Source organism: Ustilago hordei, assembly GCF_900519145.1.
Source record: "Ustilago hordei strain Uho2 genome assembly, contig: UHO2_contig_02, whole genome shotgun sequence".
Taxonomy (NCBI): domain Eukaryota; kingdom Fungi; phylum Basidiomycota; class Ustilaginomycetes; order Ustilaginales; family Ustilaginaceae; genus Ustilago; species Ustilago hordei.
Window position 1 is genome coordinate 1,180,672 of NW_024545252.1, and position 23,539 is coordinate 1,204,210.

Here is a 23,539-nt window from a genome sequence, read left to right on the forward strand (position 1 = left end):
CGAACAGGTACGGTGAAAGGTAAGAGCGCGGCTTTACAAAGTTGACAAGGGTTGATGATGCTGCAAAATTGGAGATCCGGAAACGAGGCGGGTCGTGAGCGGGAAAGCAGACAAGGGTGGACACCGCCGAAAGACGCGAAACGAGAAGCAGGCCGTTGAGGTTGGAGAGGCGGACGAGCAAGGCGGCGCAAGGCTGGGACTCGCAGCTGATGGAGTCGGCAAGGAGATGCGAATAGAACCGAATACCGGAAAAGATGGTTAGGCCCAGGAATCAAAGGTGACGAAGATGCCAGACCACCAAAAGTGGATGCTGTGCGACATGAGCTGGTGCGTTCTGAGCTGGTGCGGTCTGAGCTGGTGTGGTCTGAGCTGGTGCGGTCTGAGCTGGTGCGGTCTGAGAAGTGAGCGTTATCGAAGAGTGTATGAGAAGGAGGAAGAAAGACAGGAATCTGCTACCAAGGTGACCAGCGTGAGGAGGAAGAGGCACGAGCACAAGGCGAAGAGGAAGAAGCGAAACGGGCGACAAAAGCGAAGTAAAGCGCACTTGAGCCAGAGAAGGTGCAACGCAATCAATGGATTGGCGTCAACAGACAGACAGGGTTCAATCCGGCATATTTGCAACGGCGTTCCTATCAGGATAGGCAAAGAGATGCTCGTGAAGAATAAGCTTGTCCTCCAAGAGAAGGCACCGTGCGAGCAGCAAGCAAGCGCGACATAGCCAAAATAGGTCGCGACCCTGGAGAATTAGTAAGTGAGCTTTCGCTAGCAACCTCCAGGCCCTTTTCCATTAGTAGCACTTGACCATTGGCATGTTTTTGAGTGGAATGTAACATGTATTGCTTACTAATCATGAGTGGAGTGCCAGAAAAAGAAAAACAAAGTCAAGAAAAAAAGACAAGGAAATACTGTAAGATTGCTTTGGCGGTGTGATTTTCTTTGGGATTTTCGGGATCTGTTCGTCGCAAAGTTCAGAAATGTCATCCCAGCTTGATTTGCACGGCCAGACAAGTGAGGATTAGTCAGACGATAGAGAACCAATGTTAGATTCCTGGTCAGCGATGTGAGCTCGCTGGCTCAATGGCTCCCGGATACAGACGGCTGGAAGCATCATTGTCTCGACATAGTCGATGCAGGTCAATCAGTGATACCGACACCGAAAGTTATGCGCAGCTCTCACATCATGGACTCGGCCGCTGCGCGCCACACCGGATGCAAATCGAGCCTTGTGTTGCCACGCTACTACCATCTGTGCTCATCACAAGCCTATTCGGTGATAAAGTCCACGTTTAGAACACAAACACATTCCTGTGCGGCTCGAGAACCGTATCGACACAGTGTTGGCGCCGAGATACTCACAATCACCACCTGCTCATCCACAGTTTTGCTTGCATCAAGAGTCCATTCATGCTTGCTTTAAGCGAGGACAATATCTTAGAACTTGATCCGCTCCTTGCAATGATTACATGTGACGATGCTTCTTTCAAACATCTCTTCGTTCTCCATACGATCTTCCGCTTTCGTACCCATCTCCTCTCTGCCTTGCAAGATGACATGCAGCCGTCTTCTGATCGTCTTCTGGGTGTGGCCTGCCTCGATTCCGGTCGTGCCCATCGCATCCGTGTCTCCGTGCAACAGCGTTCCTCCGATGGCTCCCAATTCAACCTCAGATTGGACGCCGCTGCATCCACCAAGGTCTAGACGGACTTTAGCCTCTTGGCTTGGAGCATCCGCTGCATCGTTTATCGTATCGGGACTCGGACCGGTTATCGCGACATCGGTACAATACCCTTGATACCCCATCTGTAGACCCTCGCCGCGTAGATAAGCTTGGCCTTCGCGTCGAGGCCGTCTCTTACCAACCTGCACGATAATTTGCGTGCTTTCGCAACGCTCAAATGCCACCAGCAACGGGTCTGGATCTTGGTATGGATTTGACGGCAACTCGATCGGTCCAGGTCGCAATGGTGGATGCGGTTTGGGAGAACGAAGCAGTGCAATCCAGTCCCGATCTGTACTTCTTGTCTGAGTTCGGAGCGCTTGATCTTCTACAGCTGCATGTTGCCATATCCGAGCATCCGCTCTTTCCGTTTTGACGATTGTACACACATCTCGAAGCGAGGGCTGGGAGCGAAGCTGCTGGACCAAGAATGTTCCTGCCATCCCATGCCATCCTGTCAAGTACAAGGAGCGAATTTGGTTGATGGTGGCAGACTGCCTTACATTCGAATCGACGACAACTTGTCCACTATACCCATCTCGGGGCTCTCGTGCTTTGTCGCGAGAAAGGTAATCGAGTACGGATTTGAAAAGATCCAAGTCGATCAGACTCTCATCGCGGGTCAGATCAAACATCGCTGCATCCAGATTGATTTGCACTTTCGTCGGTGAACATGTTTCAGCCTCAATCGTAGCATTGCGGCTCGTTCGGGCTGATGTGCTATCCTGCTGCGTGAGAGCGTAAGATTCGACTTGGCGAGCCGCGTCTCTCCACTCTGCAAGGTTGAGTCGATGCGGAGGCTCTAGGAAGAGAAACTCTCGGTCAAATTGATGGAAAACGGTCCTAAGTGTCTGACTCGTTGCCATGCTGAGCACTATGAGGCCGGCTAGATCGAGGAAACGTGACAGATATAGGAGGAGCTCTGGTGGTAGCTCCTCTATTGGGGCATGGCGCCCGCCCGTACGACCTTTTTCGAGTGTCAAAGTGCCTTGATCATCCGTACCTTGTTCAGCCGGTTGCTGGTCTGGTCTGCAGCCGTGCCCTGCAGTCTCTTGCTTCAGCTTTGATGGTGACAAATTAGCGTTGGAGGCAATGTCTGAAGGTGCTCTTTGCCATGATTGCTTGATAAGCGTCATACTGACGTTGCACGCGACCCTGATTGGGAGGCGGGGCTACTACACGCCGCGGCTCAGGCTAGTTAGCCTTCCAATTCGAACTCAAACCCTAATCCTGACCCTTTACCGCCATGTACTATGTCGCATCAGAGACAGAACTTCGGTGTCCAGGGGCTGTGAAGAGTCGATCTCCTGCAAATGCGTCTGTTCCCTTCGGGTTCTTGCTCGTTCTTCCGTCTGGGTTTGGTCCCTATCCTCGATTTGACTACACTTCCGGATGCGTGTCCCGCACCGGCGCAGTCACTAATAGACGTCGCTGTAGCCGCGTTACAGGCTCCAGAAGCGAGGCAGTCGATCAAATGGGTCGGTTGTCGACGGTCCAAAAGGTGTCGTTTCGCAATGGCGATATCCGTGAAGCATCAAGTGTCTTCTCTTTGTCCGTTGGTTTTGGTTGGAAGCTTGTGCTTCGGGTTGACTCCAAAAAGACAAAGTGGAGGCAATTATCCGGATCCATGATACGGACCAGCTTCTGGCTTTCCTTGACGTCTGCTGGCTGGGCTGACACTTGTTGAATTCCAGCGTGGTTGCCGCTTGTTGTGCGTACTTCATTGCACACGACCTCCTGGTCTGACAACTTGCCTGCAAACGCCCAAACAGTCTGGCGAACGGAGGGCACCACCCTTCATGCCAATCGAGGGCTGAGGCTGTCACCGATTCGTGATTTCTGAATGTTAGGCGGACCCCGCTCTAACATCTTGGTGCCAGAGAGACGTGACGTATGAGCATCAGTGTTCAACGAAACGCATGACGATATCTTACGACAAACAACAAGAAAGCAGCGCTACCTTCCGCGAGCCTCAAAGGCAGTCAATGGCATCCACTGTGATCATAGGATGGTATCAGAACGACTTGAAAGCAGAGCAAACATGTATGAAAGTACAAAGCGGAAACTCGATGCTAAGAAACCGGAAACAATGCGAGGGAAAGTGCAAGAATGATGCAATCGCTAGTGCCAACTGGCGAAAGATGTGGCGGAAGATGACTGCTTTGTGGCGTCTTATCTAGAGACCGGCGGGCATCATCATGTCTTTTGTAACGGCATCTTCAGCATCCTGGTCGTCATCCTCCTCGTCATCGTCTCCCATGCTCTCGTCCTCCTCCTCTTGGTCATCATCATCGTTGGCCTTGCTAGTGTTGGTAGCGCCGTTGCTCTTGCGATCCCTAGACCAACCGTTGTCGCTTGGTGCACGAAGCTTGCCAGCTTGCTTTCCAACAAGCTGCTGGTCGCGTTCGGAAAGCTCGATGAGGTGAACACCCTTCTCGCCTTTGCCTTCTTCTGCGTCTGCTGCGCTCCAATACGCGAGAGGAATGAGACGGAATGCTGCCATGTGAACGAGAATGTGCTTAAGGATTTGTGCCTGATTTGATGTGAGTGTTTGACCTTGCTTGCAGACAAGGTAGTTCTTTAGCAATGTGGGGATACCGCGTCTCAATTCGGTCGGCATGCCGAGTTGCCTGAGTTGAGGCTCGACAGGGTGTGGGAGGGTGTCTGGTGGGTTGGAGCGAGCCATGACGGGGCCTTCTGGAAGCTCGATCGTCTCTGTTGCCTTGGAACCGCCTCGAGCAAAGTCAACACGCTGGTAGTCATTGAACCAATCAATGACCTCAGCAGGAGGACTGTCGGTGAAAAGAAGACCGACGTCGCCCGACAAACGCTGGCTGATACCGCTGATGCCTCTCCTCACTTCCTCCTCCTCGCTCATCCCGAGAGCAAGCGCCAACACCTTGAGCTTGCCAAAGAAGATCTTGCTACCCTTCCAAAGATCACGAACCTCCTTGAGGTAGTTGTTACGCATCGAGTGGTGACCGAGCATCCAGACGTATGGGTATTCCTGAGCTGCATCACGGACCTTGTCGATGAGGTTGGCCTTGTCCTCTTTGGTCTTCTTGTCGGTCCTGGTCAAGGAGATGACCTTAGCTCGCTTAGCACGGGGCATCTTGTGTTGTGTATGTGCGAACGGTGATCCGGTTAATGGAGCTGATGGTCGGTGTGAAGGGGCAGGGGGATGAACGACCTGGGGCTTGGAGGTGAAGAAAGCTGACCTTCAGGACCCTCTTGAGAGTGTTGAACACGAATTGCTGTTGTTGCACCTCGGAGTTGGAAGGAAGCAAACCGTCCTTGACAAATTTGGAAGGCAAATTCTTCTCAACGACCCTTTCGCAACTTTTTTTTTTTTCTTTTTTTTTTTTTTTTTTTTTTTTTTTTTTTTTTTTTTTTTTTTTTTTTTTTTTTGGGTCGGCTGCAGGTGCCCACATTTCTCAACTATGCCTGTTTCCATCTCTGACCAAGGCTTATGTAATGTTGACCCTTGCTTGGCTGAAATTCCGAGGAGACTGCCGTTTTTAAGGTTTTCTTGGAATTGCTTAGATTGCAGCTGGAAGAAGTTGGCTCCACTTATGCTGCGTTTCATCTGATTAGGAAGAAGCTGCGAGAGACGCCGTCCACTCGCAGTGCTTTCGAACAATTGCTTTTCCTCTTCCAGCCTACCACCACCTTCCCATCCTCTCTTCACAGCATCATTACCGCCAAAGATGACAGCTGTGGACACAAGCAACATGGATCCGCTCGAGAAGAGCCTTTGCGACTTCTCGGGCTCGACGCCCCTCGACCAGCGATTTCGTTCACTCTTCACCATCAAGGGTCTCGCCGCTACTTCGGACGAACACATGCAGCGTGCCATCTCCATCATCTCCAACGCCTTCTCAGATGACTCTGCACTTCTCAAACACGAGCTGGCCTACGTACTTGGTCAATTAGAGGACACTCGCGCCCTTCCAACCCTCAAGCGCGTGCTTGAGGATCTGGCTCAAGATGCCATGGTCAGACATGAGGCTGCTGAGGCCATGGGTGCCATCTCTGACCCAAGCGTTCTCCCTTTGCTCGAGCAGTACCGCAAGGACTCTGATGTCAGCGTCCGCGAGACATGCGAGCTGGCCATCTCCAAGATCACTTTTGACAACTCGGCAGAAGGCAAAGCACTCAAGGAATCAAAGGCCCATGCTAAAGCTGCTGAAGAGCAGAGTGGCCTTGGTGGTGTCGAGTCTGCATTCAAGCCTATCGACCCTGCACCCGCAATGACCCCCGCTGCAAGCAAGCAGGCTGCCAAGTCGCAGGCAGACGGTGTTCAGTACGATGCATCTCAAGTGCCACTCTTCCGATCTACACTTCTCGACACCAACCTTTCCCTCTTCGAGCGCTACCGTGCCATGTTTGCCCTCCGCAACGTCGCTCACGGTGGTGGCGAGGGTGCAGTCCAAGCTGTGCTTGCCCTCGCTCACGGTCTCAAGGATGCCTCGGCGCTATTCAGGCACGAGATCTGCTTTGTCTTTGGTGAACTCTGCCACCCCGCATCCATCCCAAGCATGCTCCAAGTACTCAACGACTCGCAGGAACACGAGATGGTTCGTCACGAAGCAGCAGAGGCTCTCGGCGGCATTGTTGAAGAGGGCGAGGAGGAAAAGGACGCCAAAAGCGGGGACTACGCCCTTGTGCTCGATACGCTCAAGAAGTGGGCACACGACTTGGAAGCACCTCGTGTCGTCAGGGAGAGCTGTCTCGTTGCATTGGACGAGCTTGCTTACAACAACGATCCCACTCAGTTCCACCGTATCGAGGCTCCCGCTGCCGTCGCCGCCTAATGCCTTTTACACTCTTGTTGCCATTCCTACTTTGCAATCACTGTTCCTAGCTTCATCACGTATACTCTTGCATTCCATCTTCCGCCGCTTTCTTTGTACACTAGTAGACCTCCAGCGTTCAATAATCTCTCACAGTTCGTCAGGGGCCAAGAAAGTCGCTGTGTTTGCAACACATTCAGAATGACGGATCTGGTGGGCAAACATTAGTTGAACAAAGTTATGCTTGTAAGGTTTGACAACGATGATACAAGTACAGTGCGATAGACGAGGAACGACACACTTGCGGGAAACTGGACGGCGAGGAAGGGTATATGAGTTTTACTTAGACATATTGAAGCTGAAATTGTATTTGTAGGATGATGAATGACCGCAATCAGGTAGCGAGCGCGGTCTCAGCATCGCCGTTACGAATTGTGTTAGGTGCGCCGATTCCGAGTGCACCTTCGAGATCGAGATGAGGGAACTCCCACTTGCCCGGACCAGTGGGGCCCATGAGCTCTTCGCTATATTTGAGCATCTTGATCAGCTGAGGCAGCTTTGGTTCACGACCCTGACTCTGCGAAGCAAGGATTGCCGCATTTAGCTCTCCAGCTGTCTTGAGTCGTTGACTGGGAGAAAGCAGCTCTGCGACGTGGAGTGGAGCGGCGAGTGGTCCAGCAGCGGCGACACCCGATGCCTTGGGCACGTCGAAGGCTAGAAGCGCCATTGTACGCTCAAGCTCGGGTAGGAGGTCGGGATGCTCCTCACCACGAGGAGCAAGCTCTTCTGCGGCGAATGCCAATGCATCATTGATCAAGCCAGCTCGGATGAGCTCGATAAGCCGTTGTTGCTGAAGATGGAAGAATAAAAGCGGGTTGTTATCCAGGATCTGAAAGCGCAAGAAGCATCAGACGAAGCAGCAAACAGCAACCAGTCAGTATCGCTATACAAGGTTTGATGCTCAAGGCAACTGCGATGCAGCAGCATAAGACGGCGACAGTAGCAGCAAGTGACGATGCGCAAAAGCAAGTCAGATATTGAAAATTTGGTGTAAAAAGTTATCCGCACATAGACTCCCACTGGAGCCCGTTGCTAAGCGTGGTGCATGAAAAAAATTGTCGTCATTCGAGATGATTGCGATTCGTTGGGCCTGTTGAGCGGCAAGGCGGATACACGCCTGGAATCACGGTGATCGTCTGGTTGTTGCTGCTGACACTCGTCAGTGCCGGTTGTATTGGCATGAAACTTACCTCCGGGTCCAGCTCGTTGACACGACCGATGGCATCAACAATGTCACCACGTTGAATGGCACCGCGAATGATCATCCTGGTGAGGATACTGTCCGAGTCGACAAAGGGCTTGAGGCCGCTCTCTTTGCTGAAGCAGTCAGCTGCGTCTTTGTATCCTTCGATGACCAGGTAGTCCATCACGAGGCGGTTGAGATCACTGTTGCGTGCAACAAATGTCACGAAGGAGAAGAGAGAAGGGAACAAGTCAGATTTGCCGCGAAAAGAAACAGTCGTAGGTAAAAACGCCGTTTGCGACCGAGCAACTTTTCTTCCAATTCCTTTCCGACATGCACCTATGTGGCAGATTGCGCTTCGCTCGAAGGATCAGTGGGCATAAGTAAAATGGTTTTCCTCATCGGATGTAGGAGAGATTCCCACTTTGCGTTAAGTCTCATCATAAAAGGTCGAGCGAGAGGTGCATGTCGAGATAGGAGGTGGTGAAGCTCTTGCTATAGTCGGGGCTGGCACCGAGATTGTTCGAAGGAGTTCGACTTACTCTTTTGCAACGTTGATGGAGGAGAGCTGGCGTTCCCAGTCGGACTTCTTGAGAGGCGCTTTTGACATGATGGTTACGATGCCGGAGCTGATCACTATATCCCTCAGTCCTATGTCTTGCAATGCAACGGGACGCAACCGAACGACTGCGCGGCGCAAAAATGACAATCGAAAGGTGCTGCCCTACTCCTTCCTCCTTCTACGAGTTGGACTGAACGGTAGGGGGAGCAAGTGTCCCTGTGAGGAAAATCGACCTTAGTGGACCACGCAAGGTCAAGGGGGAGAGTGATTCCGGCCCGATCAGCAGGCGCGAGGGCCGGCAGGTCGTGGCAAGAGAAAAGGAACGGAATCGCCGTTTGCTAATAAAGTCGTCCCTTGGCCTTGCTCTCGAGAATCGAAAATTTTCCTCTCGGTCGTAAGAAATGCGAGGACGGGAGTGAGAGAGATGAAAGAAAAGGTGAAGAGATGGAGTCGCAAGGTGTGATTGGCTATCGTCGCCACTGAAATTGCAATTCCTCCAGCTTCCAGAGTCGAGGTGGAGAGTCGCCCTGTGCAGTCACTATAATTCCATGATTGCGCTACCGGCCGTAACAGCAGAGCAGTCGCGGTCAAATGCTCGATCACGGCCATCCCTGCTCAGCCAAACGAAAATTTTGCCTTGAAGAATTGTAGTCTCGCAACATCGTTCGTCTCCATCCTACCACCACCATCAACATATCTCGATCCAGTCCGCATACCTACACCGACCCTCTTTCGCCCTCAATCTCTCTGAAGCGCTAGGATTCAGCAAACAGCACTTTGCTGTCACACGACACCCTGTTGCTGCTCAAGAGCCTTGGTCGTACGGCTTGATTGTTTCCTTTTCAGTTGTTCCTTCTTTCCTGTTTGTTTCCGCTGCACACAATTGCACAGCTCTGTACGCTTCGGCCTTTTCCTCGTTCGAGAGTTGATGTTGGTGAATGATCAATCTTTTTAGCATTCTCTCTCACTGATTGTTCATCTTGCGATACCAGTGCTCCTGAAACCCACCATCTACATAGCATTAAACCGAATCCATTCGCTCAGCTGGCATTGCCTTTTCGAGAACTCGAGAACGGAGCTAAGTAGCTTGCTAAGCTAGCTTTACCCTTACGCATCGCTTGAACTGCGACGCTTTGCTCCAGCCGACTTTTACCCCCCTTTCTCCCTGTCCCGTCTGCTGCAGTTCAGTTCTCAATAAACGAACACTAGCACCATGGCGTCCGCATCCGTCTACTACAAGTTCAAGTCCCAAAAGGAGCCTTCGCGCATCACCTTCGATGGCACCGGCATTTCGGTATGGGACCTCAAGCGTGAGATCATCCTGCAGAACAAGATGGGTCGAGGCACCGACTTCGATCTCGGTGTGTACAATGCTGACACCGACGACGAGTATAAGGACGACAACTTCCTCGTTCCAAGATCAACCCAGGTCATCGTGCGTCGACTGCCTCCTTCCAAACCAGGCCGAGGTACCGCGCAAAACTATGTGGCTGATCTCAATGGAGCAGCCGACCCCACCGGAGCCAGTCGATTCTCCGGCACAGCAAATGCTGCCGGCGTCAAGCCAAACGATGCCCGCTCTCAGATGTACCGTGGACCCATGACGATGAGGTTTGATGGCGGCAAGGATGCCACCTCAGGATCTGCTCAACCTTCGTCCAGTGTTGCTGGGAGTGGCTTCGTGGATCCATCGGTCGCCGCCACGGGGGACGAAGCTGACCGCATTGCAGCCATGTTCCAGGCCACCACTGAACAATGGGACGAAACGCAGGAACGCATGTCGCACGCCACCTATCGCGATCGTTCAGGACAAGCACGTCGAGGTGGTCCACCAAGACCCATGACCACTCAGCGTCCACAGCATATACCCGATCGCCCACCACCCGTTGGTTACGTATGCTTCCGCTGCGGCAAGCCTGGACACTGGATTCAAGATTGCCCAACGAACGACGACAAAGACTTTGACAATCGTCCACGATTCAAACGAACCACTGGTATCCCCAAATCTATGCTGAAGACCGTCGAGCAGCCTACGGAAGAAGATCAACGTGCAGGAGTCATGCTTACAGCCGACGGAACCTATGTGGTGGCGCGTGTAGATCAGGAATCATGGCGCAAGAACCGTGTTCGCACCAAGCCACTAACACAATCCGATGTCTATCAGTCGGCACCCACCGATACCTCGCTGGCATGTCCGCTCTGCTCCAAACTTCTCCGAGACGCTGTGGTGACGCCATGTTGTAAGACAAAGTACTGTGAGGAGTGTATCCAGACACATCTCCTCGAGCATGAGTTCACGTGCGCTGAGTGCGACAAGCGCATTGCCGATCTTGAACAGCTCAAAGCAGACGAAGAGACGAGGAAGAAAGTCAAGGAGTACGTCAAAGAGGCCATCGAACAGAGCGAACGAGAGATTGAGGAGGAAGCCAGAAAAGCAGAACAGGGTGACACAGCGGACCACAAGGCTGGCTCGCCTGCTCCTGGCCAAGAAAGGACACAGAGTCCTGGCGCTTCCCACAACAATCAGGATGAACAAACGCACAAATCGACATCGCAAGCCGACAACGAGCTGTCTTATGGCGATGGCAACGACACCAGTACCGGCAACGGAAACGGAAATGGACAGACTGGCGGGATGCCAGCAGGAGGCATGGTATTCAATCCGCAGATGGTCCAACAGATTATGATGATGTTGCAGAACCCGCAACTTCCACCACCGTTGCGGATGCAGCTTCAGATGCAATTGCAGATGCAGCAATTCGCCTTCATGCAACAAATGCAACAGCAGCAGCAACAGGGAGGGAACGGAGGTGGACCAGGGATGGGTATGAGCAACATGCAATTGGGCCAGATGGGTATGACGCCAGGTGCACAAGGCATGTCATGGGGACAGCAGCAAGCAGCCCAGGCGACAAATCCTTTCAGCAATCGCGCGCCACCGACCAACGAAAACTCGGCCTACATGCGCATCCCCGTCAATCAGGCTAGGCCCAGACCAACAGGCACCAAGCGCGACCGTCCCACCGACTTTGTCGAGGTCGGTAGTCAGGGCGGCGACCCAAACAAGTCGGCACGAACTGACGATTACTGATCTGTGTACCTGCAGAACGCATCCCAGTCATCTTCTTGGTGGTCTTCACAATATATTCATATCTCAATACATCATCGGACACTCGACATGTGTGGAAAAGTGTGTTTGCTGACGGCGATACACTGTTGTATCTATCACTTTGACCAAATTAAGCAATTCTAGATGAGCGGGAACAAATACAACCTGATGATGTCAACCTTCTAAAATCCTTCGGCCGTGCCCGTGACCCATTTGACGTTTTTAGCGTACTTCTGAATGTCCGAGAAGAACTGATTGTCAACCTCCTTACCCCTTCCTGCAGCGATCTTGAGAATGGCTTCGTTAACGCCTTTTGCGCCGAGAATATCGACGTGATCTGCGGTCGACTCGCCCCCTCGGAGGTCTAACTTTTCGGGCTCGTGCTTCAGCTCATGTGTGACGACGCTGATGTTGGCTGGGTTCCAATGTGAGTGCTTCCATCCCTCGGCACACATAGCGCCTAAGGAAAGGAGCGAGACGGTTCCGTCACCCTCGCCCATCTTGCAACCAGAACGGACTTTGGGCAATGCATCCTCCTTCTGAACAGCATGGTCGATCCAGCTTAGACGAGCGGTCGGAAAATTGAGTGCGGGAGTATGAGAAACGTCGGGACAAGCTTGACCGAAACAGCCAGGCTCGTCAAGCTGTTCACCGATCGAGGCCTCAGCGACGTATTCTCCCTGCTGATACCAGTAAGATCGTTCTGTGGGCTTGCCGACGCCATAGATGCAGTAGAGCTTCATACTTGGAGCGTTGGGAAGGGTCACCTCGAGAGGGTTGCTCCACTTTGTGTGATCTTGGTTGTTCGCTGCGAGCTTTTCTGAATCCCGTTCGATGCCATGTGAGTAGTTGGTGGCAAGCATCTTCTGAAATGAGCTTGGCGCGTGTTGGAGCATGAAATTGTGTGCCTCAGTGGCTGTGAGATTCGTCTTTACGGTGTCCTCATCAAGGTCATGCTGATCGGTGCCGGGTGTTCGAAAACTGTAGATGTGACCGTGCGTGTCCTCAGCGCCATCCTCATCATCGGGTGCCCAAGTGGAGTTACCCCAGATATCTTCTCCTCCCTTAATAAGCATACTGGCCCCACCTGCCCATGTACGGAAGAGCTTAGCACGTTCACGACGACTGAAGAATTTCTCTAGTAGGTATGCAGCTGCAGGGGGTACCTCGACGGTATCCCTCATCTCTCCGGAGAGCATGACAGCCATAGCTTTAGGCACGCCAAGGAAAGTACCAGCGATCGAAGTGAAGGCTTCAATATGGTCCTCGACCCAGTTGGGTCCACCGTTGCCGAAGAACTCGCCTTCGGCCTCGACCCACTTCATGAAGTAGAAGAAGACAGAGCTACCCATCGAATGGGCAACAATGACGGACTTCTGGCCGAATAGAGCCTTGTTCTGCTCGATCTTGAGCTTGAGCCGGGTGAAGTAGCGATCTCGAATCTCGAGGTTGTAGTAGCTCAGCCTCCAGTCGTAACTGGCGAGGGAGAGATTGTTTGTGTCGTAACCGAGGACGGCGAGGTTCTCAATGACTTTACTCCAGATCCAATATCCTGCAGCAAAGAAACTTGCTGCATCCAGACCCTCTGCTGCACGTACTCGGATGCCGGCAGGATCGATGCCGGTCTCTGGATCTAAGGAGAGATGGCGGACCCACATATCTTTCTCGAAAACGATGGTGCGCATCATTGTGGCTGTTCCCCAAAGACGTTTGCGGAAGTAGCTCGAAGAGCGCTCGTCGGTGGTCCAGCTTTCGAGACCAGTGCTGACAATACCAGGAATGAGGATGACGGGATGGTCGGCGACGTAGCCTCGACGATTCAAGTCTCGACCAACGCCAAAGTCTTTGTTCTTGAACCACTCTCTGGATCTACTGAAGAGGTTGTCGCCCATATCGGCAAACTCTTTTGGCATGCCAATGTCAATGGATGGAAAATCGATACCGAGACCGTCGATGGAGTCGTCTAGGAGGGAGCGGAAAGTGGACATGTGTTGTGCCATCTGGGCGTTCCTCGAGGCGAGGAAGGCAATGACTGCGCCAAGTGCAGCACCAAAGACGAAGAAAAGGCGGCGATATCGGATAAGACCGCGTTTCGCGGGCGTGTCATCGTCCACATGTCGCAAGAAGGGGATCTCGGAAAGATCGAGCTCGTGCCATGGTGTTCCTGGAGCTGTGACGCTATAGCTCGTCCTACCTTTCAACGGAGGTCTCTTGCTCTTCTCGAGGATGATCTGCTGAGGAGGTGTGAGGGTGCCATCGTCGTCGGTAGATATGGAAAAAGAGCCGTTGGTACGAGGATGAAGTTGATGAGCGGTCGAATTACCGTTGCGGTGGTCATCGTGCTGACGGCCGCCATCCTTGCCGCGCTTGTGTTTGCGGTTATTCATAACTGCGTGGCTGTGATTGGACCTAGTGGGTCCACTATGAGCAGCGGTGATAGGATAGTAAGGTGAAACGAGGTATCAAGTGTGTTGTTGAATTGAGCAGATTTGGCATTCCGGCCAAATCCACGCGGAGTTGGAGGGAAGCAAACCGTTCTTGACGAAGCCGAGGAGCCCCAAGTGGAGTTAAAAAAAGGAAACCCTGAAATAAACCCGATTCAAAGGTCAAATCGGCTGGTGAATCGCGCCGATCCGAGCCGCGAGCAAGCAAGCAAGGGTCCAGTTGCCTTGCTGCACGCTGTCGTTTCGCAGCAGCCAAATTGCTCTCGTATAGCCACGCCAAAGGCACCTCTTGGGACTGTTAGCCTGGCTAATTCATCGTTCTCGCACAGACCAGCAATTGTCTTGCTCTGCTCTATAAAGACCACAACTCAGCCACGAGCCACCAAGGTCATTCACTGAGCATCAAGGCTCATCACGATAAGCACGACTCGATTCGATCCTCCTCGACACGATCCTCCTCGACACGATCCTCCTCGACACGATCCTCCTCGACACGATCCTCCTCGACACGATCCTCCTCGACACGATACGGCACCTGGAACGCGCCCACACATACTTCTTGTAGAAGCACACGATCGATCTCAATACAAGTCAAGCTTTTCTAAAATGCTTTCATAGCGACCAGTGACAACGTTTTAGTTGCATACCAAGGTCTTAGGTGTTGCAACCTTCCAACTTCCACCGGTCGAGACGCACAAGCACCTCTCAAAGCAACCTTCACGATGCAGGTTGTCATTCCGGATCTAGACGACAAGCAGCTCTTTGCTCCGCCTCGGCGCATACAGTCTCCTGCTGCTTCCAACAGCGGCTCTTGCAACCAGCAAAGCGCACGACCTTCTTTCGATGACAATCCGCACTCCTCCAGTCGACAACTCCAAAACATTACCGCCTCCTTCCCCGGTTCATCACAATGGAGCGAGTCGCAACAGCCATCCGCGCAGTCGCCAGTATACTCTAACGCCCCCGCAGGCCCCTTTCGTGGCGCTGCGTTAGGATGGCACGGCAGATCCGGAAGTGCTACCAGTGACTCTTCCGCAGGTGGCTTTGGTGGCCTCGGCTTCCGCATGCCCCTCAACTCGAAATCGCAAGTGGAGGAGTCGCCCAACAATACATCTGCTCCGAATCCTCCCTTTAGCAGTCCTTCCACCACCAATGCTACCTCATCTGGCTTCAGCTTCCCCATGAAGCGCCCTTCCTTCTCGTCTCTCCGCTCTCAGATGCGAGCGCAGCAAGTCGAGTCCGAAGCCCTCGCGCAACAGCATTACCCTACCACTCCACGAGAACCACCACACCTCGACATTCCAGCTCCGGATTCTGACGCCGCTGACCTCACGGCTGGCTATCGCTCCGGACTCTCGACTCCTCGTCCTCCGCTCGCTCCCTCCAACTTTCAATTCCAGCAGCAGAATCTGCCTTCACCTGGCTTCTATTCGCCACCGGATCGATCCGTGCTGCTGGGCTCAGCACGCGACAGAAGCGATAGCTATATCTTGTCTCCTTCCAGACCAACAGGTCACGCCGCCTCTGCCTCTCGTTCCTCACGCTACCATCATGCTCCGACCGCCTCTTATCACTCCGACTCGCACCACTCCATCGGTGGCATGAGCAGCTCTGCCAGTTCTGCCGCCTATCCTTACGCTGGCTCAATATCCGACCTGCCACCCGTGCCTCCGCTTCCTAATTCGAGTGACAGCGTCTATGCTGACATGCCTGTCACTCCTGGCGGTCACACCAACAATGCTGCCTTCCAACTGCCACGCGCCATGACAAGCACTACCTCTTTCGACAATTCCGACCTCGGCGGAAGTCCTCACAAGCCTAGCGCACGCAAGCTCCGAGACGACCATGCTCCCCTCAGACAGCCTCGTGCCTTCGATGAGGCCGAGGACACCTCTAGCGGCGACCATGCTCAGTGGAGTACTTCTCAACGATCTCGTCATAAGCAGACGGGCCCTTCCAAAGATTCAGCTCGACCAAACGCATTAGCCATTAGCATGGGTGCCGAAGGCTTGGGTCAATTACCCTCGGGCATTGGCACTCCCGACCCGCAAGCTCCCGTCGAGTATGCCCTCAACATCCTAATGAGCCGCTTCATCACACTTGCCACGGCCAAGGTGAGGCGCGCGCTAGATTCTACGCAGGATCATGACCCTAAGCTGCTTTGCGCCCTCAGCACCGAAGAAGATACTCTCTTCGACTCGGTCTGCGATTCACTTGCCCATATATCTCGCAAGAGTGCCGCTTCCGTCATCAGGAGTCTATTTCGCTGGAAAGCCATCACAGTCGAAGCAGAGGTCGATGCCGATCTCGTCCGCCGCCATCTCACGTCAGCGCCAACAGTGGCTGCCTCTACCGTTGGAACGCGCGATATTGCCATCTACATCGCGCGACGCAGAGAGCTCTTCACGATTTTTCTCGTCACCAAAGCCCTTCTCGTCATTGCAAAAGTCTTGGCGAGGGACTCGCTCGGCGAGGCGCAGGCCGCTCAATTTGAAGAGCAGACCTTCACCATGCTTCTTGCCTGCACCCGCGAGAAGGACAAAGACCGCACACTTCCACGCTCCATCAATGACATCCGCGATGCATGCTTTGAAAGCGTCTCGCAGCTCATCGGTGAGATTTCACGCACACGTTTCGTTACTATCAGCGATCGCTTTGTCGAGATTCTAGAGCAGTCCACTAAGGCACCAGCGAGTAAGAACGTCGAGGATCTGCTCGTAGCAGCCATACAAAGCCTGCGGCATCTCAAGATCACGATCTACCCCATGGAGCTGTTTGAGGAAGGTGCCGACTTCGTTGAAGTTCTTGCTCGCCATTATGCGCATTGTCACGGCTTTCGTATCAAGGTTAGCTTCGCTGAAGCATTCGCTCACCTCATGCTCCCCGTAGCGCAGACCGCATCGGCAGAAGTCAACCATCCGACATGGACTAAGGCAATCGACACCATCTGGCCCAGAATGACCGCCATGACTGCCAAGCCACGCTATTGGAGCGTCGCCTATCCGCTGCACGTCACGCTGTTGGCCGTCTCGCCTGAGGAAAAGCTCACTTCTGGCTGGTATGCCTGCGTCGAAGCCGGTGTAGCCAAACTTAAGGACAGGCTTCATCGATCCGTCGTCCTCAATGCAGCCGTGCGACTGCTCTGGGCCTATGCTTTTCGATGTCACGAGAGCCATACCAACACACATAAGAAACTCGAGGCCTTTTTCCGTATATGGTTTCCGTCGAATCGACGGACTCTGAATCCTACCGATTCCTCGCCTGATCCTTTCATCATGATGGTACATTATGCGCTCTATCGTCACTTTGACTTCGGTCGCGAGCTCTTGCTCAACTTCCTTTGCCATTCGGCGCTTGGTGGAAGCACACTCTCGCTTCAACCAGAAATTCTGACGGGCCAGCGCATGACCATTGCCATCAGGGCCATCCTACTCACACTCAACGCACACGTGAGAGGCGAGTCTCCACCCTTCCCATGCGGCGCAGACTTCAGTCGCTTTAACTTCGAGACGCTACCAGAGAGCTGCGGTGATGAGCTGCCGGAGGGCTTCAAATATCCCAAGGCAGAGATCGGCGAGGCGCAGAATCAATTCAACGACCTCATCTGCAAGATCGCCCTGCTTTGTGACCACCAGATAAGCGACATGACTATCTTTGATGCACGCATCCAGATGTTCGCCCGAACATCAGCCAATGCGGCAGCCTCGACTGCCGAGCGCGCTGTTCTCGAGCGCGATGGATACACTTGGCGCCTTCACCGTTCCGCCATGCTCATGGTAGCATACCCGCGCGAGAACCAATCCTTCAACGACCTTCTCCGTGCTTGTTTCGAGTCATGGCCACGGTGTCTCAGCCCGAACATCTCCTTCTCTAGCGTTCTTGGCGTTCTCTTCCGCGCTCATTTCAGCGCTGATCCAGATCTCAGCAGAGCCTCAGCACGTGCCTTGCGTCGAATCGCCAGCCAAAGGCCTGGAGGCTCCTCAGCCGTCGTTTCAGGCTTCATGCGGTGGGTCTTCCGCATGGACACGGCCTTCTGGGAGATTCACCCCAAGCAGGTGCTTCTCATGCCCAAGATCGAAGAGGCTATCCGTCTTTGGATCGACTTCTTACAGATCTGGCTTGCAGAGCTTCGTGTTCAGAACAGCCAGGCGGATCAGGGCCAGACAGCGCCGCTCAAAGGATTCGAGATGGAACGCACCAGCGCCTGGGCCCTCATGGACGAGGTCGAGGCATATGCTTTGTTCCTGCTGTGCTCTGCATCCCGACCCTTACGCTCGCTCGCGATTGAGGCTTTGCGCCTGATCGCAGTGTTGGACGACGCCTTCCTATCACCCAGCCGTCGAGCTGCGGCAGAGCTGGCCCGCGCTCAAGGCGAAGAAGACGAGCCAACTCGTATCGTCCACCTCCTCGACATGCCTTGCCAGGATTTCCTCGATGCTAACGATCCGCACCTTAGCTGGCATCAGATCAATCATCTGGCTCGCTGGAAGTCGCCCGACCGTTCCACATCCCTGAAGACCATCGCAGAGAGTGAAAGGGAGGTCGAGCAGTCCCTGTGGTTCCATGCACTGCCCCTGTTTCTGCGCATGAGCTTGGAGCGCTTCCCGACAACAGTGGCTGTCTTCCGATCCTACATCACCAACCGTGTTCTGGAGATGGATCACGTCGCTGTGTATGCAGCTGACATCTCGAATCGTGCGCCAGCTCACACGATGTCGAGTGCCACATTTAGCAAATCGCAAGCAGCTTCAGCTGCAAGTCAATCGCTGCACACCTCAACCTCGATGGCCTCACTACGTGACGCCGCAGCTGCTGGCACAGCTGGCCCCGCGGAGCATCTCCTGATGGCACAGCACTGGCGTTTCTATGTACTTGCCCTCTGCACGACCACCACCTCGACCGAGGGCTCGCGAGGAGGTGTGGTAGGCAACCATCACCGCAAGTTGAGTGAGCCAGAGACCGGCGATCGTATGATTTCAGCACGAGACCTCTTTCAGAAGCTCGTGCCGTTCCTGGCCTCTGACAGCGAAAGTTTCCAGGATGCAGTCGTCTTTGCGCTCGGCAACATCAACGAAAATCACTACCTCGCATTGCTGGAAACCATGCAAGCGTTGAGCGGAACTCTCACTGACGACTTTAAAGTACGATCCGTGGCTCGCACTGGGCTGAAGCGCAATCGACGTCTGGACCGTCTACGCACTGCCCTCGCGCATGTGCTGCAGCTAACCGCGCAGCACATGGAAGCTCTAGACCATCTCGACAACCCGAAAGTGGTCGCGATCGTTCATAATTGGGTCAAAGAGACGTTCCACTTCCTCACTGACCGCGAGATCCGACAAGATTGGGAATTTCACAGCCTGCGACGCTACTTTTGCGCTGTGACACAGCACTTCTTCGACGGACTTGCCAAGAGGGGCCAGGCTAATGCGCACTTCCCCTTCGAAGTTCGTCTTCGCATGTTCCGCATCTTTCGCGATTGGCACTCCTACAGCACCGTCAGCGAGGACGGCCGTAACAAGTTGGCCAATCTACTCAGTGCGGCTGCTGATCAGCAAAGAGACGACCGAGGCAAAGAACGTACCGTCAAAACGCTCAACTACGAGACCCAGGCGCTCTCACATCAGGCAGGCTGCGCCATGGCTTCCCTCTGTCAAGGAGCCATTTCCGTGGTGGGTGGCCCTGCTCCTGCGCCGATGGCTGGATCGTCACTGGAGGCAAGCTCGCTGCTGCACTGGCTTACTAGCCTCTTCCAGACTAGCGACGAGAAGAACCATGATCTGGCGCGCAAAGCGCTGCGCTCGCTGCTTGTTTACAACGACCAAAACGCCGTTCTTGTCGACAATGCCGTTGACCGTTGCATTACAGAGTATGATCGTGCTGTCGGCAAGAAGAGCTTCTTTGTGACCACGGCGGAAGTTGTCATCGAGAAGGAAGATTTATCGATGCCACTCCACGCTATCTTCTGTCTCGGATTGGTCAAGCTGGGCCATCCTGACTCCAGCATCCGTCGAAAGTCGCTTGCTGTCCTTGACAATTGTAGTCGCCGCTTCGACGAAAGCTGCATGCTCGACGAGTTTGAGGTAGGCGTGTCAAGCCCTCTGCCAGCTATCTATCTGCGTGCGCAGCGCGACGTCAATGCTCACCTGGCCATGCACTTTGACGGTTTGAGGACCGCGATGCTCAGCGAGTTCACCCGTCGACTACCGCTGGTGGACGCTTCGCGACGTGCAACCATACTCGGGCTGTTACCTGAGTGGCTGCGCGGCCTCATCTTGCACACTGCCGATGTGCATGTAGACGACTTCCCAGCACCACCTCCTGAGGTCGTCTTGTACAGATCCTACCTCAACCTCTCCAACCTCTTCTGCCTCACCGTCAGGTATGGCGATGAGCACAACTTCGAGATTCAAGAGATATGGAGCAGCCTTGTCGCTGCATCCGAAGATTTGCAAAGCGCTGATGCGGTTGTCACGTTCCTAATTGATCAAGGCCTACACTTCCGAAGTGAGCAGGTGGTTAACCACTCGAAGCGCGTTGTGTCCTGTATCTCACACACTCAGGCTGGCCCGCACATTTTTGAGCAGCTGTGCTCTATGATCGAGCCAAGTCGCATGATTCAGGCGCCTCGACACGCTCCGGCTCCCATGCCGGACCCTGACCATCGTCATCTGTACCGTGCCGATCTGACCAAGCTGCTGCCGGAGCCAGAGTCAACCTTGGCATTCTCGCCCGGCCAGCTTGCGCTCTTCTATGTCGGCGAGATGACGTACGAACGAAGAGAGCAACTCGACACAAGTCTACCAACGCTTCTGCACGCCATCTTCTTGCATATCGATAGCCGGTCTGCTTTCGTGCGATCCCAGGTCGTAGAGCTATTCGAGCAGTTGATGCGCTGCGTCATCTCGATTGGTGGCAGTGCGACGACGCATGGCAGCATTTCGGGTTCATCCTTCCTTGCTGTGGATCCGGAGCGTACCACAGCAGCGAAGGCTCAAATTGAACGACTCTTTGCACGCCGGACATTCGCCAATTGGTCATCAGAGACCGGCGACGAGGACAACGATAGCCAAGCCAGGATGCCAAAGAATCTGCTCAGCACAGCATACGATACTCTCGCTCTCATTGAGCCTTTCTTCGCCTCCTTCCGTGAAGATTGGGGCTCTGTGGCCTTGACATGGGCTGCCTCGAACCCAATCCGACACATGGCCTGCAGATCTTTCCAAGTATTCCGTTCTCTGGAGCCGCCTGTGACGCCGAGCATGATGGTAACCATTCTCGGCAGACTTGCGGACACAGTGTCGGACCACAAGCCGGAGGTGCATCGCTTCACGCTCGAGGTGCTCTACGCGCTCAATCTGGTTGTCAAGCAATGTGAGACCTTCAATCCCGAGTACTTGGCGCAGACGTGGTGGGCTACATTGGCGTGCTTGTCCACAGTAAACGAAGCCGAATTTGCAGAATCAGCCTCGATCCTCGAGAGTTTGGTAGACAGGCTTGACATCGGCTCGCCAGACGTGATCGCCTTTTTGGTGCAAAAGTGCCCGGAGGGATGGGAGGGCGACGTGGGCATCTTGCGCATCTTGGTATCGCGTGGGCTCCGTTCATCAGATACTTCGATGCCAACCTTCCGGCTGATGGCCAAGCTGGCCAAGTGCAGAGATCCAGCATTGATCGATTTCGACGACAAGTGCCGTCTTGGCTACTTGTTCGTGGCTGCATTGCCCTGGTTCCTGCAAGTGACGGAGGAAAGCTTAAAGGCAGCAGGTGGGTCTGTGACAAGCAAGAACGATCCACGCGTAGCCACTATGTGCTCGAGCGCTGCTAAGAAGGCTGGTGCAGACGTAGGAATTAGCTTTAAGATAGATCCTGGCAGTACGGTTCTATCAGCCGTCGAGACGCAGATGGTCTCAGAGATGGCGGCGGATCTCGCTGCGACTGCCTCGCACCTAGAGATGCGCGACTTGGAGCGCGTTGCCACCTCAATCGCCCGGTCGCGTTTTCGTACTAAGGATGATCTGGTGAGACAAGCGGTCAATTGCATTCGCTCGCACTTCTTGCCTGATCATGGTCCCGAGATGGCCGTTCTTCTGCTCGGCGTGGTACTGAATCGGCAGGAGTGGATGCGAAGACAGGCAATGCAAGTGCTCAAGATGTTCTTCCAGGCGTTGGATACCCGCAACCACGCCGCTTTCAGCAATCTGGGCTCGGAGCTGCTAATGCCATTATTGCGCCAGCTGTCCACGCCGCTATCGGCTCAAGCCTTGGAAGTTCTTGATGAACCGATTGTTGTGCATGGTGGGCCTGCAGCAAATCAGATCCTGCGAATGAGTCTGCAGTGGGGCAACATGGCTCTGAATGGACAAACACGCGACTTCGTTCACGACGCTTCTATCTTTGGTCCCCCACAGGAAAGCGGATGGGCCGTGGCAGATCCGCAAGACATGGCCACCCGCACGCGCATCAATTTGCAGGCTTTGGTGAAGATGTGCGAACGCACGCTTGACATCATCCCGACGGGCAACAATGTCAACTTTGTGGTCGACGACACGTACGATGGGACTGCAGAAGGCGATGGTGTCGGATTCGCACTTGACGAGGCGCCCGGCGTCGGCGGGATCAGAATCGAAGAAGCACCGGCATCCAGCTTGGGCGACATCGTCAACCAGCTGCATGATCTTTCGTCGTTCTTTGGCGATGATCCGATGTCGAAGGACCGTCAGGCGTCTGTCATGTGGCGCGAATCGCGCCTGGATCGATCCAACTCAATACGTTTGGCGTCCGGACTTGGCCGTGCATCCTCAATCAGATCGAATGGGTTGAGGGCTGGGAGCAGTGCCGGCGGGGGTGGGTCACTTCGAGGGATGCACTACAGCAGACAAGTATCACCAAATCCGACCGTGGTTCCGGATCATTCACCAGGCGCCTACCAGGAAAACAACGAAGCCAGGCCGACGTACCGCGATGGAATGTTGGGTTCGCGTGTCCATCGAGAGGCGAGTTTCAGTAAAGGAAGCAGCGCCTCTGCCGCGGACGCTTCCGGGGTTTCGATGGGACGCTCAGCCAGCACCATGTCAAGTCGAAGTGAAGAACCAGGCTCGAACCGCTCCCGAGCTCAGATTGCCAAGATTCTAGCGCGCTCGACCACGCGCGACAGCCCAACACCGCTTGCGAGAACCGACAGCGGTGGAGGGTCGGTAGGCTACATCAAGGATCGAAGCGATTCCGTCACCAGTCCGGTACGAGGCCCGGGCATGCGCCAAAGAGAGGACAGCAATTCCGATTATCGCGACCGCTCACACAGCATGGATCAGCTGTCTGAAACTGGGAGCTCGCAGGCCCATTACCATCAATACCAGGCCTACCGCAATCAGTATATCACCACGCGGCAGCACCATCAGAGTCCACAGTCGTATCACCAACAGAAGGCTTCTTCTTCATCGGCTGCATCGTCATCGGCGGTGCCCGTTTCGCCTTCGCCGTATTCAGCTGCCCCCCCGACGAATCAGCGCTGGAATGGCAATGGAAAGCCTGCGACGCCGAGCGACACTCGATCTCATTCGATGGCCAAATCAGCTGTCTCGAATCTGAAGCATTCTGGTGACGGATGAGGCATCGGCCCATCCTAACTTGCTCGTTTACGGACGATATTTTATCGCATTCAAACTAGTCAG

At 54.1% G+C, this 23,539-nt stretch overlaps 7 protein-coding genes across 7 annotated transcripts; 3 read left to right on the forward strand and 4 right to left on the reverse strand.

Annotated features, from left to right (window-relative positions):
- Nucleotides 1-319: 319 nt before the first annotated feature.
- On the forward strand, nt 320-718 carry UHO2_01186 (uncharacterized protein; the record flags this gene model as incomplete). Its single annotated transcript, XM_041553654.1, has 1 exon — nt 320-718. One exon carries the CDS (start codon nt 320-322, stop codon nt 716-718), a length of 399 nt encoding a protein of 132 aa, XP_041409588.1.
- A 713-nt stretch (nt 719-1,431) lies between these two features.
- UHO2_01187 (uncharacterized protein) lies at nt 1,432-2,853 on the reverse strand (the record flags this gene model as incomplete). The annotated part of the gene is made up of 1 exon (XM_041553655.1): nt 1,432-2,853. One exon carries the CDS (start codon nt 2,851-2,853, stop codon nt 1,432-1,434), a length of 1,422 nt encoding a protein of 473 aa, XP_041409589.1.
- A 1,040-nt stretch (nt 2,854-3,893) lies between these two features.
- UHO2_01188 (uncharacterized protein) lies at nt 3,894-4,829 on the reverse strand (the record flags this gene model as incomplete). Its single annotated transcript, XM_041553656.1, has 1 exon — nt 3,894-4,829. One exon carries the CDS (start codon nt 4,827-4,829, stop codon nt 3,894-3,896), a length of 936 nt encoding a protein of 311 aa, XP_041409590.1.
- A 2,075-nt stretch (nt 4,830-6,904) lies between these two features.
- On the reverse strand, nt 6,905-8,363 carry UHO2_01189 (uncharacterized protein; the record flags this gene model as incomplete). The annotated part of the gene is made up of 3 exons (XM_041553657.1): nt 6,905-7,399; nt 7,761-7,956; nt 8,296-8,363. 3 exons carry the CDS (start codon nt 8,361-8,363, stop codon nt 6,905-6,907), a joined length of 759 nt encoding a protein of 252 aa, XP_041409591.1.
- Nucleotides 8,364-9,528: 1,165 nt separating this feature from the next.
- UHO2_01190 (uncharacterized protein) lies at nt 9,529-11,406 on the forward strand (the record flags this gene model as incomplete). Its single annotated transcript, XM_041553658.1, has 1 exon — nt 9,529-11,406. The coding sequence occupies one exon, from the start codon at nt 9,529-9,531 to the stop codon at nt 11,404-11,406; it is 1,878 nt and encodes a 625-aa protein (XP_041409592.1).
- A 200-nt stretch (nt 11,407-11,606) lies between these two features.
- Nucleotides 11,607-13,811, reverse strand: UHO2_01191 (putative LRO1 - a lecithin cholesterol acyltransferase-like gene, mediates diacylglycerol esterification; the record flags this gene model as incomplete). Its single annotated transcript, XM_041553659.1, has 1 exon — nt 11,607-13,811. The coding sequence occupies one exon, from the start codon at nt 13,809-13,811 to the stop codon at nt 11,607-11,609; it is 2,205 nt and encodes a 734-aa protein (XP_041409593.1).
- Nucleotides 13,812-14,590: 779 nt separating this feature from the next.
- On the forward strand, nt 14,591-23,476 carry UHO2_01192 (uncharacterized protein; the record flags this gene model as incomplete). Its single annotated transcript, XM_041553660.1, has 1 exon — nt 14,591-23,476. The coding sequence occupies one exon, from the start codon at nt 14,591-14,593 to the stop codon at nt 23,474-23,476; it is 8,886 nt and encodes a 2,961-aa protein (XP_041409594.1).
- Between the last annotated feature and the right edge of the window lie 63 nt (nt 23,477-23,539).